Genomic DNA, 19,145 nt, shown 5'->3' on the forward strand with positions numbered 1-19,145 from the left:
CAGCAGTGGTAGCTAGTAGTATTCTGGCCAGGTCTCGAGTCTGCTTACTGCTGGCAGCCGCCATGGCGCGAGCCTGCTTGTCCTCAGGAGGCTCCCGGTTATTATATACCTTTTCGGCTACCACCAGTAAGTCCTGCAGACTTTTTTCTCCTAGTCTATCTATTTTCTGTAATTTTCTCCTAATGTCTATGGCCGATTGGTTTACAAAGGCCATGATAACAGCTGCCTTGCTTTCCGGAGCCTCTGGATCCATGGGGATATAGGTACGGAATGCCTCCATGATCCGTTCTAAAAAGGTAGCCGGAGATTCATCTTTTCCCTGTTGTACATTTCCTACCTTGGCCAAATTGGTTGGCTTTCTAGCAGCCATTCGGAGACCCCCCATTAGAGTCTGGCGGTAGACCCGGAGCCTCTCCTTACCTTCTGCCGTGTTGAAATCCCACTGGGGCCGAGTTAAGGGGAAGGAGGCATCTATCTGAGCCTGGTTGGTGGTGGGATTCCCGTCTGTGCCCGGAACTAGTTTTCGGGCCCCATTGAGGATTCTTTCTCTTTCTTCAGTCGTGAACAGGACCTGCAAAAGCTGCTGGCAATCGTCCCACGTGGGCTGATGGGTAAAAAGAACAGAGTCTAATAAATCAATAAGCCCTGCCGGTTTCTCGGAAAACTTAGGATTCTGAGCTTTCCAATTGTAGAGGTCACTAGTGGCGAAAGGCCAATAGTGATGGGGCTGATTCCCCTCCGCGTCTGGGGGTCCGGTGGCTCGCAGGGGCAGAATAGTGGAGTCGGCGGCGGAGGCGGGTTGCTCCCTCTGAGCCCTTTGTCTGGTGAAGGGCGGGCTTCCCACTGGAGCGTTTCCGCCTCCCGCTCTCGGAACAGCGTCTGCCTCCCCCGGAGGGGGAAGATGGTGTTCTTCCAGCATCCTAGAGGGGTTATACGGGGGAGGAAAAATTAATTCTTCTTCAGTACCCCCCTGTAAGACAGGGTAGAGGGGTGCTGAAGGCTGGATAAGACTTTTCTTCTTCTTTGTCCCCTGCAAAGCAAGAATGGGTTTTGGCTCCGGAGGGAGCGGGGCTAGGAAGGGCTTAAGCCAAGAGGGTGGGTCTTCTACAAGGTCCTGCCAAGTGATAATGTAAGGGAGCTGATCAAGATGGCCCGTCTTAGGCTGAGAGATGATACTCCTGACTCGGTGGATGGTAGGGAGGTCGAAGGTCCCCTCTGGTGGCCATCCGACATTGAAAGTTGGCCACTCGCTAGAACAAAAAAACTGCCACCGACCCTTTCCGACTTCCACACTGAGGTTGTTAGCTCTTCCCCTCACATCCTTAAAGTGATCAATCATAATACTTAGAGGAGTAGTCTGAGTCTGTCCCATAACGTCCGTCCAGTAAGTCCACAGAACAAAACAGAGAAACACAAAAACAGACAAACAGAGGGCCCCTAGAAAATCTTCCAACTCCATGGAAGCAAAACTGAAAGCTAGCTTAGACATTTGAGGGGATTCCACGTCCCTCCAAAACCGATGAGGAGATTCCACGTCCCTCCAAAGACTACGGCCTCACGCCGACCAGTGGGAGCGACCCGCCTCGTCTCAGACCTTTGAGGGGATTCCACGTCCCTCCAGAAGGGAGGATCGGAACGTCTTCCGAAACTCCCGGCCCGTGGTCCTCCAGTGCGTCCACTTAGACCGCGTCGAGCACTACCAGAATTCCAGAAGTGAGCTCACACAGAAAAGACAGAACAAACAGACAGACACTAACCATGGCCAGTCAGGCTCTCCGGGTCGGGGGTCCCTTGGGGGTCTTGGGGATCCCGGGCCGAGCCCCCAAATGTTATGCCCGGAATTCGTGATCCCCAAAGACCACCAGGGAGCCGAGTCCGATGCAAAAGCAAAAGAACCTTTATTCGAGCTAGCTCGAGCTCAATCCCCTACCTGCACCGACGCAGCGGTGAGATACCAGGGAGAGAGAGCGAGTTTCAAAAGCACAAAGGTTTTATAGGGGTCTAGGAGCAGTTGGTGAGGTAATGGCTGTGGCCTCAGCCGATTGGCTGGGGAAGGGTTGGAGTCCTGTTACGCAGGTCGCTGGGCGTGTTTTGATCAGGAAGTTTGAACGGGTGAGCGGGAGGTTACTCAAGGGGAGGAGGCGCGGTCTGAGGTTTCTGTGATTTTCCCGGAAAAGGGGTCATGTCGGGGACGTAGTCACTCAAGGTGGAGAACACAGAACAAGATGGAGTCGGCCGGCGTAAGCCCGCCCTTTCAGGTGGGTGATGGGTATTGAGGAGGGCCCGTCGGGATGAGCACTGGGTGTTGTACGGAAACCAATTTGACAATAAATCTCATATTTAAATACAAGAAAAAGTTAAAAACCCTCCAGTACAGAAAAGAACTATAAGCAAGAATTCAGTGAAGCAATGAGGAAGGAAAGTATTTTCAATTACTTTGGCCAAGATTTGGTATCTTTTGTATATAAAGAGCATTCACCAGTCAATAAGTAAAATATGACCCTTCCAATTGAAAAATTAATCAACGAGGGCCGCCTGGGTGGCTCAGTCAGTTAAGCATCCGAGTCGGTTTCGGCTCAGGTCATGATCTCACGGTTGGTGGGTTCAAGCACTGCGTCGGGCTCTGCACTCACAGCGCAGGAACTGCTTGGGTTCTCTCTCTCTCTCTGCCCTCTCCCCTTGCTCTGACACAGTAGCTGAAAATACACTCAGATGCGGAAAAGTAGTTTTATTTTCTGCTGTAAGAACGCCCCTCCTCCAGCAATAGGGAAAAACAAGGCCCAAAGTCCAATACAAACAATTAGACCCCCGTAATAAAGCGGCAACCAGCATCGGAATGGACGCCCTAGGGAAGGGAGGGACGCTAGGTTACAATTAGCCCCTTTTGCCTGGCTCCGGCAATCTGAAAAACGGGGGCACGAAGCGCTGCATGGTCCAAACCAACAGGGAAAGCTGGTCAAGACAGGAGGCGATGGAAATCTGGAGTTGGCCAGGGTCTTCGGCAGTCAGTCGGCTAAAAGTGAGGGAAAAAGAAAATCCAAATGAAATGTCATCACTCTTGCCCCTATCTCTCTGCCCCCCCTCAGGTGGCCACAGGCTCAGGGTGCCACACCTACCTCTTTGGACCTAACCTTTGGTGTCTCCAATTCACTATTAGAATGACCCTCAGGAGATAGGCCCTAGCGACCTGACACCACCCCCCACGAGGGACCCGTTTGGAACTAACATAATTAGGACGTTGCCGAATACCGTGAACTCCTTCCGAACTGCCCCGACCTGGGGCTGGCCCTGTGTCGCCAGACACTGGTGGGCCACCTGTGCCTCCGTGGGTGACGGGAAAGGCATGGTGACGTAGCTGGTAGCCATTCGGTTAAGGCATCATCGAAAACCGATCGCGTCGGTGCCTCAGGCGTCCTGACCACTCCGAGGCCTGCTTTCCCCACGGCCACTCTCCCCCCTCTCCATCCTCTCAGGTCCGCTCCCCTCCTTCCCGGTCCATCAGGCCGCCTCTCCTTGCCACCCCTCCCGGCCACCCCTGGCCCATCCGCCCCCCCCCCCCCCGGGCCGGTCCCTCCGGTGCCCCGGTCCCCCCTCCCCTCCTTGCCCTGGACCCCCAGGCTGAACCCCCTCCCCTCCGCTCCCCACCCCGTCGCCTCCTCTAGGCCCATCGCCCCGGCCACCCGCCACTCGGCAAAGAGGATACAACTGCAGCGGCCGGCTCCCCGGCCCTCCGGCTGTGGGCCCGCCGTGCCCACCGGGTCCCGGCAAAGGGTGTCCGCCAAGCCCTGGCACGGCAGCTGCGCCCGGGACGGGAGCACATGGCGCCTGCGCGACCCGCGGGGCCGCACCGGCCGCGGCACACTCCTCTCCCTCACCACCTCCGCCGGGGCCCTCGTGGCCTCCGGGGCCATCTGGGACACCGGGGTCTCCCGGGCCACGCTGACCCTCGGGACCGCCGGCCCCACCGCCTGCGCCTCGATCTGTGGCCTCCATGGTTCCCCGGCCTGGACTTCGGCTGAACCGCCGAGGGAACGAACGAACGAACGAACGAACGAGGCTCCCTCGGGAAGCGGGTGACGTCACCTGCGCTCCCCGCGCACCTGCGCAAACCGGCCCGAGGCTAATGCCCAGAATCCCCTCCTGTAGGCCACTGGCACGTGACTGTTTCCGGCCCGGCCCGCCCCTCCCCCCAAGCGTGTGTCTGCGCAGGCGCCAGCCGGGCGCACATGCGAGCAGCCAACTGACCGCCGCCCGCCCGGGTCCCGGGCGTCGAGGCGTGGGCCGCGCTCAGGCGCTTCTGGGCAGCACCGTGCCTGTCCCTGTCTGTGGGCTCCCCGTACGGCTCGGGTCTGCGTGTGCCGGGACCCGTCCCCCGGGGCGGGGGGGGGGGGGCGAAGCGGGATGCCGAGCAGGGGCCACTCCCAGGCCCTGCCTGTCCTCAGGGAACACGCCCCGCGCGGCCCCTAGGAGAGCTGGAATGGACGGGCCTCGCTCCCTCACCACTTCTCGGTCCCGGGCACCGTCAGTCCCCTAGTGCCTGCCAGCCTGGGGGAGGGTACACCGCCGAGGGTGCGACCGGCCTCCGGCCTGGGGCTCCCGGGCTCCCGCCTCCCACACCGCAATGGCTGCGGGCTTGGGCCGGGGGCCCGGGGGCCCAGGGGTCCCAGCTGGCCCCGAGGACAGCGGCACGGGGGAGCACCGCCCCGGCGACAGCTCCCCCGTCGCTTTGCCCTCTGCTGCGGCAGCCTTGACGGGCTGTCCCTCCCCCAGGAACAAAGTCTTGCGGCTCTGGGTGGGGGGGTGGGGGGGTTGGACGTGCCAGGGGCCCTCAACTGGGAGGTGACCCTGTGTCTGCCGGCCTGCTGGGTGCTGGCCTACTTCTGTGTCTGCAAGGGGGTCAAGTCAACAGGAAAGGTACAGCTGGAGGCGGGCGGGTCGGGGTGGGTGATGATGGCAGGGGTGGGGGCAGCATGGCCGGTGGGGAGAAGGGGTGTCTCCGCAGGGGGGTGAGGTGACCGGGCCAGGGCCTGAGGCGGGGGCAGGTCCTTGAACCCAGCCCGGTGGATTACCCACGCGTGCCCGGGTAGTCCTCCGCAACCTCCAAACTCCAGCCCAGCTGCCTTCCGTCCTGAGGGGACAGGCCCAGGCGGCAGGTCCTTGAACCCAGCCCGGTGGATTACCCACGCGTGCCCGGGTAGTCCTCCGCAACCTCCAAACTCCAGCCCAGCTGCCTTCCGTCCTGAGGGGACAGGCCCAGGCGACAGCCAGCTGAACTTGCCTGTGTCGGGCACCCCCGCCCCAGTCTCCCTCTCTTCCTCACTCACTACTTCCTCACTCTCTGCTTTGCGGCCAGCCTGGGGGGACCCAGTCCGTGGCCGTCCCTTGCCTACCTGTCCTGCTCTGCTGAGGGTGGGAGGGAGGCAGAGATCTTCGCGGTCACCTCGCTGTCGCCTCTGTCTCCGGCCGGCCCAGTCCACTCCGGCCTGCCCAGGACCCTGCCTCTGTTCAGAGAACCACAGGAGGCATGGGACCTGCCTCCAGGCCGATGTCCTGCTCCCCACCCGGGGAAGGTCCTGCCTCCGCCCTCCCTCTACAGCTGACCTGTCCTTGCGGGGGCGGCCGATGGCCAGCTGAGCACCCCGCTTCCTTCGGGAGGAGCCCAGGCTCTGAGGAGTAGAAGGGGGGGCTGCAGGCTGGCCTCCCGCTTGACCTCGGAGCGGACCGTACCACAGTGGGGGGAGTGTGGCCCGCCTGCCCCCCTGCTGAGGCTGGGGGCCCCTAAGTGGGGAGGCGGGGCCGCAGGGCCCCTTCTGAGCAGGTCCCCCCGCCCCCCGCCCGCCCCAGATCGTGTACTTCACGGCTACCTTCCCCTGCGTGGTCCTCGTCGTGCTGTTGGTGCGGGGAGTGCTGCTGCCCGGCGCCCTGGATGGCATCATCTACTATCTCAAGCCTGACTGGTCGAAGCTGGGGTCCCCTCAGGTGAGGGGGCGGTGGGCTGGACGGGACGAGGGGCGGGCCAGGCCGGCAGGGCCCCTCACCTCCTCCCCGCCCTGGTCTATCTCCAGGTGTGGATAGATGCCGGGACCCAGATTTTCTTTTCTTACGCCATCGGCCTGGGCGCCCTCACGGCGCTGGGCAGCTACAACCGCTTCAGCAACAACTGCTACAAGTAGGTGCCGCAGGCCGCCCCCCGCCCCCGCCGCGCGTCCTCGGGCAGCAGGCGGCCTGACCAGTCCCCGCGGCCCCTCTGCCCCCAGGGACGCCATCATCCTGGCCCTCATCAACAGCGGGACCAGCTTTTTCGCTGGCTTCGTGGTCTTCTCCATCCTGGGCTTCATGGCCACAGAGCAAGGCGTGCACATCTCCAAGGTGGCGGAATCGGGTGAGGACCCCGACCCCTCCGCCCGGCCTTCCGTCCTAACAGACCCCATCCACGAACACACGTGCACACAGATGTTCTGGGAAACGAGAGACAGATTCACTTCGCTTGTCCCGTCACTCGGGGCCGAGGGAGGCCCGGCCGAGCAGCTGCGAGGCACAGCTGTTCCGGTCGGCCCCGAGCCGGAGCCTCACGGGCCGGGCCACGGGGGGGGGGGCCTCGAGCTCTCGTCCCTCCGTCCGTGCATCCCTCCCCGGGGCCGTGGGCTGAGCCCCTCACATTCGGCCGAGTGTTGCAGAGGGAGAGGAGGGGCTTTCCGGGGCGAACGGTGACCGGTGACCACAAGGGCTGCCGGCCGGCAAGACCCGGAGCCTGAGCCAGACACCCCGCTCTCGCGGGCTCGGGCCCCCCGGCAACACCTTGACTCAAGGGGAAAGGCCCCCGGCCACAGCACGCCCCGGCGTCGTCCCTCAGTTTGGAAGCTCAGGGAAGGGGAGAAGGGGAGGGCGGCGGGCAGTGACGAGGACGGAACACAGGTGTTGAGACGGGCGCGGGACACAGGTGTCGAGACCCTGCCGCTTCCCCCTTCAGGACCCGGCCTGGCCTTCATCGCCTACCCCCGGGCCGTCACGCTGATGCCTGTGGCCCCGCTCTGGGCTGCCCTGTTTTTCTTCATGCTGTTGCTGCTCGGCCTGGACAGCCAGGTTTGCGGGGGGGCGGGGGGGTGGGGGACAGGACGGAGGGTGCCGGGAGCGTGGGGGAGGCCCCGGGGTGAGGGGGGACGGCTGGCAGGTGGCCGCAGGGGCGTGGCCTGAGCGCCCGGCCACAGTTTGTAGGTGTGGAAGGCTTCATCACTGGCCTGCTCGACCTCCTCCCGGCCTCCTACTACTTCCGTTTCCAAAGGGAGATCTCCGTGGCCCTCTGCTGTGTCCTCTGCTTTGTCATCGACCTCTCCATGGTGACCGATGTGAGTGGGGGCGGGGTGGGGGCCGCCCCAGGCCTCCCGCTGCCTGCCACCTTCCCTGACCCGGCTCCGTCCCCAGGGCGGGATGTACGTCTTCCAGCTGTTTGACTACTACTCGGCCAGCGGCACGACCCTGCTGTGGCAGGCCTTCTGGGAGTGCGTGGTGGTCGCCTGGGTGTACGGTAGGCCCGGGCCCTGGGGCGAGCTGGGGGTGCGGGCCGGAGCAGGGGTGGTGGGGTGTCCGGCTCCAGCCCTCCCGCCTCGCTCGCCCCAGGAGCCGACCGCTTCATGGACGACGTCGCCTGCATGATCGGGTACCGCCCCTGCCCCTGGATGAAATGGTGCTGGTCCTTCTTCACCCCGCTGGTCTGCATGGTAAGGGCCGGGGGAGGCCCGAGCCGGGGGAGGGGTGCCGAGGGCCCGCCGCTGGCTGAGTGCGCGGCGGGGGGGGGGGGGGGTTCTCACCCGCAGGGCATCTTTATCTTCAACGTGGTGTACTACAAGCCGCTAGTCTACAACAACACCTACGTGTACCCGTGGTGGGGCGAGGCCATGGGCTGGAGCTTCGCGCTCTCCTCCATGCTGTGTGTGCCCCTCCACCTCCTGGGCTGCCTCCTCAGGGCCAAGGGGACCGTGGCTGAGGTCAGTCCCCTGCACCCCCTCTTCCCTGCACGACTCCCTCCTTCCCTCCCTCCCTCCCTCCCTCCCACCCACCGGATCAAGGCGTTTCCTCCCAAGTGCCCCTTCTCCCACCCACTACTAGGATGTAGCATCACGCTAGGAGTCTCTGGGCCAGAAGTCTCTGGGCCATCCCACAGGGGGGTGGATGGAAGGAACCCTGAGCCTCCAGGTCCCGAGGTCACGGCAGGGGGAGGAGAGAGAGGTCTGTCCCCAGCCCCTGCCCCGTTTCCCTAGGACAGAGTGTGGGGTGTGGTCAGTGCCTGTGGGAGGGGCCCCGGACCCCCACCCGTGCCAGGTGGTGGGAAAACTCCCAACTCCTGCGCAGCCGACTTCAGCCCTGAGGGGACACGCCCAGGTGGCAGCCAGCTGCCCCTTGCCTGTGTCGGGCATCCCTGCCCCGGTGTCTCTTCTATCAGGGTACAGAGACACCTGTAAGAACACTTGTGCGGGGAAAGGTGGCTCACTAGAGGAAGGCTGGAATAGAGGACGTGGAGTCAAGCTGCAGAATCCAGCACAGATCTTCCCCATGGCTACTTGGCACCGAAAACACTCGTCTCGTAAGACGTCACAGTAGCTCACGCTTCCTGTGTTCCAGGCTCGCTCTCAAGTGCTTTGTATATGTCAACCCGGTATGTCAGTTTTCCCGCAAGCATGATAGCAGCCACGGTCTCCTTCTGCCGTGTTGCCACTGTCCTTCAAAACGTGAGCGCATGCTCTCTCTCCACGGCTGCAGAGACTCAAAGCCTGTCCATCTCTGGATGGTGGTAATTGCATCTTTACTCCATCCGTAAAATCGTGTGGGTAGCCTGTAATCCGTGGGCTAAATTATTAAGTTCACCTCCACCAATTTAGCTGGAATAAAATAGTAGAGGGAACATGGGGCAAGGAGGAAATTAGCTAATCCAAATGAAAAGATGGGTAAAGCGACAAAGAAATCAAACAGGCCTAAGGGTTACAGTCCTCACTTCTACATTAGACGTGAGGCTCGCATTGGCACTTTTCATTTCTTTTATCTGCCGTCCTTTCCCTCCCCGTTCCCTTTGCCCTCGGCCAACATCCCAGCTCATGAGGATGGGGTGACCCAAGCCTTCTTTCCCAAGGGGGCTGAGCCCTTGCTGGCCCATAAGGACTCACTGCCATCTTCCGCTGAATTTTACCTTCCCACATAGCGGTACCAGGAGATGCCCCCGCCCCCCAAATTCTGTGGGTCTCCGGCACACTTCTCCCCAATGCCAGTGTAGGGCAGCGGCTCTCTCTCCTCTGGATCACCGGGATACCTCTCCCCAGCCAATGCAGTAACCCCTCTGGCTTGTTGGTGCAAGAGCACAAGGAGCCCCAGATGGCCAGGGAAATGCTGCAAAATCAGTTTAGTGCAGCCTTTTTGTGGAGACCGTGACGGTGAACGAGACTTCGGTATGTCCAGGGACAGCATTGCCGGCAAAACCATGTCAGCAGGGAGGGCAGGTACATATGTAGACAAACTCTTCCAGGGAGGAAAACTTGTTGCCCCCTGCATGAGGGAGGGGGTCCGATGTAGTCAACATTTCAGTAGATCGCCTGGGTGATCTCTCTCAAGGATGACACCATATCTGGGCCTCTGTTTTTGGTAGATGGGGCATGGAACAGTAACAATATCCAGATCAGTCTTGCCGAGGTGAAGGCCATGTTGTTCAGCCCGTGAGTAATGGCCATTTCTGTCCCCATGGCCCCTTTTATCATGAGCCCACTGAGTCGGAATCGGGGCAATGGGGGGAGGGACGCCCGGTTGGCTCAGTCGGTTAAGCGGCCATCTCTTGATTTCGGCTCGGATCATGATCTCACAGTTCGGTTCGTGGGTCCAAGCTGCACGTCGGGCTCTGTGCTCACTGCATGGAGGCGGCTTCAGATCCTCTGTCTCCCTCTTTCTGACCCTCTCCCACCCGCACACTCTGTCTCTCAAAAATAAATAAGCGTTGAAAAAGAGAACCGGGGTCCCTGGGGAAAGAAGCTGACTGCCATGCACAGAAGGGGTCGTCTTGTCTACCTGATTACCAAAAGCCTCCTCTGTACTGGGTACGCCTTGGTGAACATGCACAAGGAATGAATGTTTCCTCACGATGCGGACCCATTCTTGGAAGTCCATTCATATACTTCTTCCCCGGCCTGCCTTGCTATCAATCCTCCATCAAATGCTTCCAGGTCTGAAACACACCCCCTGGAAGGGACAGGGCTGAGGTACGATGGTGGCCAGCTGGGAGGGTTGTGGGGGTGGTACAACGGCTTTCTGACAATCAGTTATTCACCTTCGTCGTTAAACAAGTCATCCTTTCCCTACTGATCTTCAACATCAACTTCACTATGTAATTATTGCCCATATGTGTTGGAGACATTTTCTAGACTTTCTCTCAAGTCCATTGTTGTGTCTGAATATGCCCATACCTGCCCCACACTCCCCTTTGAAAAGAATATGACAGGGGAACCTGGGTGGTTCGATGAGTTAAGCGTCTGACTTGGTTCCGGCTCAGGTCGTGATCTCACGGTTCGTGAGATCGAGCCCTGAGTTGGGCTCTGTGCTGACAGTACAGAGCCTGCTTAGGATTCTCTCTCCCTCTCTCTGCCTCTCCTCTGCTCACTCGCTCTCTCGCTCTTTCTCTCTCCCTCTCTCTCTCTCTCTCTCAAAATAAATAAGACTTAAAAAAAGAAAAAATATTTACAGAGAAATAATTCATGAATGTCAATTGTAGGATTGTAACAGAACAATGTTTACTTTATTGAGCCTACATCAAATGCACCTGAACCAGAGCTCCTGCCATCCCAAGACCAACAAGAACCTCCTGTACCTTTCCAGGCCAGTCAGTGTCACCCCCTACCCCCCTCACACACACTGTGCCAGGCAAGCTTAGTGACTGCTTAAAATGCCACAAAAGGACGAGACTATGTAAAGGCACAGAGAGTAGGGTGTTGCGTATACAAGAAGAGCATAAACGTTAAAAGCAAATCCTCTGGTGTCTTGAATTTCCTTTTCTTTTTTTCTTTCTTTTTTACTTTAAAAGTTATGAGATTGGTAATGGGGGGTTAACTGCCTTAGAGACAAAAAAGTCACCATTAAAACCAACCTTTTCAACAAAATAACCATTATTGCCATCCTTGACTCCTTGTCATTTCCTTTATCATCTTCGTCGTCTTTCTGTTTCTCTTTCTCTCACTTTTTCAGCCTTTACAGCCCCATTTTCTTTTCTTACCTCAGGTCTCTGTTAGCCACATACCCCAGAATATCCATTCTGTATTTTTCTCCATCTGAACAACCTTATCGTCTACTCATGTCTCCCCGTTTCTTTGTGGCATCTCCCGTGGAAAGGGCGGGATAGTCCCCTTGAGTAGAATGCGATGCTCAGAACAAAATAAGGAAATGGACAAAGGGCTCCTGGATGAATTTAGATCCTTAGGTTGTTTTCTATTTAGGGGGAAATGAGCTGTGTCTGCCTCTGCCATGTCTTGCCCTTCGCAGAGCGTTTGGAGTAGGAGGCGCAAGCATATAGATGAAGCTTCTGATGCTCCTCCCGGCACCATGTGGACTCTCAGTTTTATTCCTTTGGTCTATATGTGTCCCCATATGCCAATACCACACTGCTTTGATTGCCGTTGCTTTGTAATAAGTTTTGGAATCAGCAAGTGTGTGTCCTCCCATTTTATTCCTTTTTTTCAAAATTGTTTTGATTCATCATGTCCCTTTGCAATTCCACGTGAATGCAAAGATCGACATTTCTCTTTCTGAGAAAGAAAGAAAGCCGTTGCAGTTTTTATAGGTACTGCCTTGCATCTTTAGATCACTTTGGGTAGTACTGCCATCTGCCAAGACCATTCAGTGGGGAAAGAGTAGTCTCTTCAACAAGTGGTGCTGGGACAACTGGGTATCCACATGTAAAAGAATGAAGTTGGACCCCTGCCAGACACCATATGCAAAAATTGACTCAAAATGAATCAACAACCTAAATGGGATGTCTTTCATTTATTTAGGTCTTCTTTAATTTCTTTCAGCAATGTTTTATAGTTTTCACGTATGATCCTTACTTACCCTTTCTTGGTTAAATTTATTTCTAAGTATTTTATCCCTTTTGATACTATTGTCGGGGCAATTATTTTCCTATTTTCATCTTCAGATTGTTCATTGCTGGTGTACCGAAAAACAACTGATCTCTGCGTGTTGGTCTTGTAACCTGAAACTTTCCATAATTCATTTATTAGCTCTAGCAGTTTTTTGTGGATTCCTTGAGGTTTTCTATATATAAGATCGTGCCCTCTGCAAATAGAGATAGTTTTACTTTTTTGATGCCTTTTATCTCTTTTTCTTGCCTGACCGCTCTGGATGGAACTTGTAGTACAACGTTGAAAATCACTGTTGAAAGTCGGCATCCTTTCTTGTACCTGATCTTAGAGTAAAAGCTTTCAGTCTTTCACCACTGAGTATGATGTTAGCTGTGGGTTTTTCATAAATCCCCTTTATCATGTCTTGGAAGCTCCCTTATATTCTTAGGGTTTTTTTTTTTTAAATGTCTTCATTATGAAACGTTGTTAGATTTTGTCAAAAACTTTGTCTACACCAATTAAGATGATTGGGATTTTTTCCCCTTTGTTTTATTGATTCCCTGGTAGATTTCACATATGGAACCACCCTTGCATTCTTAGAACAAATCTTACTTGGTGATTCTGTCTGTGTAATTCTTTTAATATGTTGCTGGATTCAGTTTGCTAGTATTGTGCTGAGGGTTTTTGCATCTGTATTCATAAGGGATATTGACTTGTAGTTTGTTTGGTTTTTTTTTTTCGTGGTGTCTCTACTTAGCTTTGGTATCAGGGTAATGTCAGCCTCATAGAATGAGTTAAGAACCGTTCCCTCCTCTTCTGTTTTTTGAGTTTGAGGAGGATCAATGTTCATTATTCTTTAAGCGTTTGGTAGAATTCTCCAGTGAGGCTACCTGGTCACGTATTTTTATTTGATGGGTATTTTTTTTATTATTGGTTCAATCGCTTATTATAGGTCTGTTCATATTGTCTTACCCACATTTCCGTGAGGTTTGCTCCTTCACTTCTTTCAAGTCTTTGCTCAAGTGTCTACTCCTCAGCAAGGATGTTCCTGGCTACTGTCACTAAAATGAACCCCCACCCCTATCTCCTGTCTCTCTTCCATGCTCCTTTTCCCTTAGTAATCATTGCCATCTAACATACTATTTATTCACCGTATGTATTGTCTGCTGCTTTCGCAGGACTGTAAGCTCCATGAGGCCGAAATTTCTGCCTGGATTGTTCACCACTGCAGGCCTAGTGCTTAGCAATAGTGGACATTCGGTTAATATTTGTGGAATAAATGCATGAATAAATCAGGATAGCTGGAGCTCAGTGAGAGAACAGTTCCTAGATGAGGAAGAGGTGGGCCACAGTAATGAATATGGATTTTAGCTTCAAGTGCAATGGAAGGCATAAGAGGGCATCAAGAAAGGCAGTAAAATTATCTAATTTATGTTTTAAGATCAATCTGGAAACTGTATTTGAGGGGGACTGTGGTGAATTCAGAAACCAGTAACTTTAGTGTCAATAGCTTTCAGGAGAGAGATGATGATGGCTTGAACTAGTATTTCAGCAGTGGAAAAGGGGAAAAGTTGATGAATTCAAGCAATACTTTGAATGTAAGTGAGATAGAGCTGGTAAATGGAAGTGTGTGACCACACCCATGCTTGCGCTGTGTTTTTCTGTATTATACCAATTGCTTATAAGGAGAAAGCATTTGTGTATTATACACACAATAAGATGAATAAGAAATAGCAGAAGAAAGTTTAGATGAGCTTTATTCGCTTTCTGAATGGGGAAGACTTCTCTAAACCTACCAACAATGGAATAATAACAGCCACAATTATTGGGTGATTAGTCTGTGTTCTAAGCATGAAATATGAATGAGCTCATCTCATTCTGAAAGACACCAACATTTTCATTGTGGTTGTTTTTAGTATGTGAAATGACTGATTGTTATTTTTTTCTCCAAACTTTCCCATATTTTCTTTATTTTCTACAGTGAGCATGGATTACCTTGGTAAGCAGAACACAAATTAAGAAAGTTACTCAGTAATTGTTGTTCAGCAAAACTTCTAATTAGTTCCCAAGTGAACTATGTTGAAGTTTTAGTAGTTTTGTTCAATTCTTTGGAGGCCAATCTTTCCTTTGAAAGTGCTTCTAATTGGCACCTTTTCTTGATGCAATTAGGAGGGTTGTGATGAAGTCCCTGAAGTCACCAGATCTCAGGCCCAGGCTAACCACCTCTGGGCCAGTGCACACAGACTTTGAGCCATTCCAAAAAGCACCCTTTGTAAATTGCACACATAATGCTCATCCTACCTGGAAAGTTATTCTCCAGGGCGCAAGTGATAGCTTGCTTCATCAGCATTTCATCAATATTACATGAAGAAATATGTTGCTTTTCTACTTCTTCCAGGCACTCCCATATACAATCCCATATGTCTGTGAATACAAAAACCATGCACGCACAGCCAGATACTCAGGAGGGCTCAGCACTTCACAGCCCTCTTCTCTCTAGTGCCGGTGCTGGCCTGGCCACCTCTGCTGTGTAGCAGTCACAGCATTCATGTTTCTGAATCATAGAAGACTTCCTTGGAATGTAGTAAATATATTTAAAAACACAGTAGGCACAATCTGTGATGACTATGGATAAGAGGTGGCAGGGCCAGGGGGTACACATCAAAGAAAGTGGTGATTAAATCAACATTGATCTCTTTGCCAGTTGCCAGATACTCAACATTTTTCTTGAATTCCTGAGCTTCAAGTCAGTATAGCCACATAAACTAGGCACATAAACTCCTGTAGGTGCCTGTAACCCAACTAGCCTCCAACCAACCTCACTATATTTCCCCTGCTCTCCAAAGTCTTCTGTCTCCTTTTCCTGTCTTGATGACAGGTGTTCCCACAGCCACTCATGCTCTCATCTTATGCACCCCCCCCATCAATCCCTGTAAGTGTATCATAGCCACCCTTCCCAGGCCACCTTAGGCCAAGTGTGCATTGTCTTTCACCATACAGATTCCATGGCTCCTTCCCTCTGGGAACACCACCATCCCCCAGACCACTGAGGTGGGTAGGGTCATTTCGCCCCTGACCACTCCCTGCCCCACACCCTGTGGTCTCAGATGTGTCCCTCCTCCCTAGGATACTGTGTGCTGCCTGGAGTGGTGGAACTTCCTGTCTTTGCCCCTCTGCCTCCAGGCTGCATGTGCGTGTGCGTGTGTGTGTGTGTGTGTGTGTGCATGCGCACAGCTGCCTGGGTTGGCGCAGTCACTTCTTTCTTTCACACATAACAAGGCCATGGTGGACGGGAACATGAGGCTGCACTGCTGTCAGCGACATTATCATTACACTTGCCTTCAATGGAAACAGGACCAAGGCAGTAATCAAAATGGGTCGTGGACTAAATGGTATTTGAGCTGTGCCTTCAAGGAAGAATGGAGGTTAGATACATGGCAAAGATGTGAGAGAGCATTCTAAGCAAGGGGACTGCTTGGGCAATGGAGACTCATCAGTTCCTTTACCTTTTAAAACTCTTTATTATGGAAATTACACACTACACACAGGAGAGAGAATAGTATTAAAAAACCCCCACCTTCCCTTCACCCAGCTCTAACACTTGTCAACATTTCACTAGTTTATTTTGAAAGTAGGGAAAGATTTTTTGGGAGAGAGATGTGGGAGTTAATGTTTCTTGAAGTGATAGAAGAAGAAGCACCCACCCAAACTTGTCCAAATAAAGGGGTTCCCACACACCTTTTTACAAGGGCATTGCAGGTCCCTGAGGTCCAGGGCCGAGGTGGGGTTGGAGCAGGTGACATCAGCCACAGTCTCTCCCCCTCTCTCCCAGGAGCCACATGCATTTCATTTAGCATTGTGGTAATGTGGAGGGACCCAGTACTGCTTAAGATGTGGCTAATCCTTGCTACCATGAATTTGGCACTCTGTAGCCCAGGGGCTGGTCTAAGCATCGCTTTTCATGCCTGTCCCTTGCAATCCTCACCACAATCTCAGGAAGTGTGGAATAGTATCGCTTCATTTGATAGCAACATGGACTCCTCTCTCAGCATAGCACTGATAGCCCGGGACTATCTATCCCCAGGAATTTGCTGGTCTGTAAGCTCCTGGGAAGAGCCTTTAGTGGATTCTTCTGTGTTGTCAACATCTTCCCTCAGTGACTTCCAGTCACACCGACCAAAGAGGAAGTTGGTCCAGGCACTAGAAACATGATCCACATGGTTCCTGCCCTTCAAGTTCTGTTGCTCTCATTGAGGAGTGCCCCTCTGGTGGCTCTGAAGGTCTTTTTGTGGTAGAAGATGGGGTAATCGCCAAGGCATGGTAAGCAAAGTGGTCAGAGCTGTTAACTGAGGAGAGCAGGCAAGGGTGGAAATAACTGATGCTCATGATGCTTTTCTGTGCATCAGTTAAGAATGCTTTATGGGCTTAAAGTATAAGGAAATGTATTGTTGACTGAACATGAAGTCTAGAGGGAGGTGGTGATGATGTTGGTTTAGTTGTCCAATGAAGGGTCATCAGGGTCCTAGGCCCCCTCCTTCCTGACCTTTTTAACAGCATGTGGATGTTCATAGATTTCATGGTGGGACTAGTCACTTCTTCCTATGAATGGTTTGTAACCACTGCATTAAAACAAGTTGTTTTGGTGCCTAATCCCACAGACTAATTTGTGAGCTCCTTGAGGGCATGGACAATGTCTTATGCTTTTCTGTACCCCAAGTCCCATGCCCAGTGCCTGGTACATACAAGGTGCTCATTCATTCATTCATTCATTCAAGAATTATTCCTAAGTGTTGTGATGGAGGGGAACACAGGGATCTATGACATTTATCTCAGCGTGTGGGGTGGAAGTAGCATCAGTAAACACTTTTTTGGGGATCATTCCATCTGACCTGAGTCCCTGAATAACAGAGGCCTCAGCTCAGCAAAATATTGAAGGCTTTAATTCTGTTAGCATCTGGGGTCTGAAGATATTCCTATACCAAAGCTCATGGGGGTTCACAGTTCAATTACTTCTTGTTGAACACCTATGATGTACCAGGTTTTGGAGTGACAGAAATTAATCATAATTCTTGCCTTCAAGGAGTCTACAGACTGGTCAGGGAGACAGACAAAACACTTCAGTACTACGTGATGAGTAAGCATGCAGGGCCAAAGAGGAGGGGCACCTACCTAAGCCTGGCAGGTTGGGTTAGAGGAGAGGCAGTGTGCACAGGCTGCCAGGAATAAGTGGCATTTAAGGGTGAGAAGGAGTCAGCTGGCCCAGAGGCCAGAAGGGGGGCAGATTATAAAATGCCTTAGTGAGGGTGCTAAATGTCATGAGGATGGGGCACATTACAGGCCTCTGGTGGTGCTGCTGATCCAGGTGATCTCCAGGTTATTTTCTGATGTGGGATTCAACTTCAGGGTTGGCTCTGCCTTTCTACTGCTTTATGTAGTTTGGATTTGGGAGCTCCTTGTGTTTTTGTTACTGCTAGCTCTTTGGCCAGAGAAGTGGTTGCCTTAATGTTTTGTTTGGGTCAGGTCATGACCTTCTTTCCACCAGTGTCTTTGTCTCTTACAGTGCTCCAGATGATAGATGCAATTGTCCATGAAGGAACAGTGAAACATCCACAAATACCCCAGAACTTCCACATTTTGGAAAGCCTTAGGATTCATTCTATCTCTCTGACCACAAGAAAGGGGGCAGTAAGGTCCAGGTGCACAGAACCATGAAGCAGCCCTCAGAGAGAGGAGCCACAAGGTGTGCTGTGGGATGACCATCTGGATTCTTGAAAGGGGTCCAAGTTAGTTCTGGCAGACCCCATCTTTCCCTTCACCTTGCATTGGGTTGCTGCCTCATCTGGTTATAGCTCTTCAGAAGTCTCCTGAGGGCACCCTTAACTTCCTTGTTCCTCAGGCTATAGATCATAGGGTAGAGCATCGGAGTTACATTGGTGTAGATTAAGGACACAACTTTGTCCTGTTCTGGGGTGTAGCATGACTTGGGGCGAATGTAGATGAATATTGCACAGCCATAGTGCAGAACAGAGACCAGCAGGTGCCCAGCACAGGTGGAGAAGGCTTTGCTCCTTCCCTCAGCTGAGTGGATTCTGAGGATGGCAGCAATAATGAATGCATAGGAGAGCAGAATCAGCAAGAAGGGAATCAACAAGATGAGCATGCAGACGAAGAAGACTGCAACCTCATTGGCTCTTGTGTCTGAGCAGGCCAGAAATAGCACAGCAGGGATGTCACAGAAAAAATGATTGATCTCATGGGACTGACAAAAGGGCAGGAGGAATATCAGTGTAGTAAGGGCGAGTGAGAGTGCAAAGCCGCTGATGCATGCCAGAGTCAGCATTTGCAGACAGAGGGCCCGGGTGATGATGATTGTGTAGCGCAGGGGGTTGCAGATGGCCACAAAACGATCATAAGCCATCATGGCCAGGAGGAAACACTCTGCACCACCGAGGGCGATGAAGAGGTGCATTTGCAAGGCACAGCCCAGGAAGGACATCCGCTGGTTCCTGGACAGGAAATTGGCCAGCATGTTAGGGACAATCACCAATATATAGCAAATTTCAATGGTGGACAGATTGCGAAGGAAGAAATACATGGGGGTCTGGAGGCAGGAGTCAACGAGGGTGATGAGCACAATAGTTGTGTGCCCTGCTAGGGTGACAAGATGCATGATTAGAAAGAGTCCAAAAAAGAAGATTTGCAGTTCACCCAGGTCCTCAAAACCCAAGATAATAAACTCAGAGCTTAAGGTGTGGTTTTTCTGAAACTGGGCCATTCTACATTCTCCTTTGTAGAATTCCTGGCTTGAAAAAGGCAGTTTTCTAGCAATTCTCCAAGTTGTGGGAGACCCTAGGGCTCTTTCTAGAGATGGGAGTGTAGCTGGCTCTGCAGGACCTCCACCTCCCTTTGCTGGGCTTGGCCCTTGTCTTCATTCTGTTACCTTTTTTTGAATTCTGCCCTCTGCTCACTGAGAATGAACTGTTCACTGTGAGGTCACTTTAGTTCACCTGTTGAGTTATAAAAAATGAACTGGAATGAGTAAAGTTTATATATGGA

The 19,145-nt window shown here is 53.2% G+C and overlaps 3 protein-coding genes across 4 annotated transcripts; 1 reads left to right on the forward strand and 2 right to left on the reverse strand.

Moving 5' to 3' along the window:
- Window positions 1–2,713: 2,713 nt before the first annotated feature.
- Window positions 2,714–4,081, reverse strand: LOC102968244 (cancer/testis antigen 1). Of its 2 annotated transcripts, none has more exons than XM_042974722.1 (3): window positions 3,704–4,081; window positions 3,250–3,355; window positions 2,714–3,013 (listed from the first exon to the last, which is right to left on the reverse strand). In XM_042974722.1, the coding sequence occupies exons 1-3, from the start codon at window positions 3,991–3,993 to the stop codon at window positions 2,957–2,959; spliced, it is 453 nt and encodes a 150-aa protein (XP_042830656.1). In that variant the 5' UTR covers window positions 3,994–4,081; the 3' UTR covers window positions 2,714–2,956. The 2 variants fall into 2 exon arrangements, with proteins under 2 accessions (XP_042830656.1, XP_042830655.1); XM_042974721.1 differs by having other exon boundaries at window positions 3,227–3,355.
- A 320-nt stretch (window positions 4,082–4,401) lies between these two features.
- On the forward strand, window positions 4,402–8,027 carry LOC122235309 (sodium- and chloride-dependent creatine transporter 1-like; the record flags this gene model as incomplete). Its single annotated transcript, XM_042973992.1, has 10 exons — window positions 4,402–4,425; window positions 4,468–4,914; window positions 5,845–5,979; window positions 6,066–6,169; window positions 6,258–6,382; window positions 6,971–7,083; window positions 7,209–7,346; window positions 7,423–7,525; window positions 7,618–7,718; window positions 7,815–8,027. Coding segments are annotated over exons 1-10 (1,503 nt in total), but the record flags the coding sequence as incomplete, so codon positions are not given.
- A 9,874-nt stretch (window positions 8,028–17,901) lies between these two features.
- LOC102951324 (olfactory receptor 10V1-like) lies at window positions 17,902–18,864 on the reverse strand. Its single transcript, XM_007075071.1, has one exon. It carries the CDS (start codon window positions 18,862–18,864, stop codon window positions 17,902–17,904), a length of 963 nt encoding a protein of 320 aa, XP_007075133.1.
- Between the last annotated feature and the right edge of the window lie 281 nt (window positions 18,865–19,145).

The sequence above is a fragment of the Panthera tigris genome, chromosome X (assembly GCF_018350195.1).
Source record: "Panthera tigris isolate Pti1 chromosome X, P.tigris_Pti1_mat1.1, whole genome shotgun sequence".
Taxonomy (NCBI): Eukaryota; Metazoa; Chordata; class Mammalia; order Carnivora; family Felidae; genus Panthera; species Panthera tigris.

Coding starts and splice junctions, on each gene's coding strand:
- LOC102968244 (XM_042974721.1), bottom strand. CDS start 3,993: ATGGAGGCCACAGATCGAGGCGCAGGCGGTGGGGCCGGCGGTCCCGAG. Junction 3,356..3,703: donor GGGAGCCGGCCGCTGCAGTT/GTATCCTCTTTG, acceptor AATGGCTACCAG/CTACGTCACCATGCCTTTCC. Junction 3,014..3,226: donor TTCGGCAACGTCCTAATTAT/GTTAGTTCCAAA, acceptor CCTCACTTTTAG/CCGACTGACTGCCGAAGACC.
- LOC102951324 (XM_007075071.1), bottom strand. CDS start 18,864: ATGGCCCAGTTTCAGAAAAACCACACCTTAAGCTCTGAGTTTATTATC.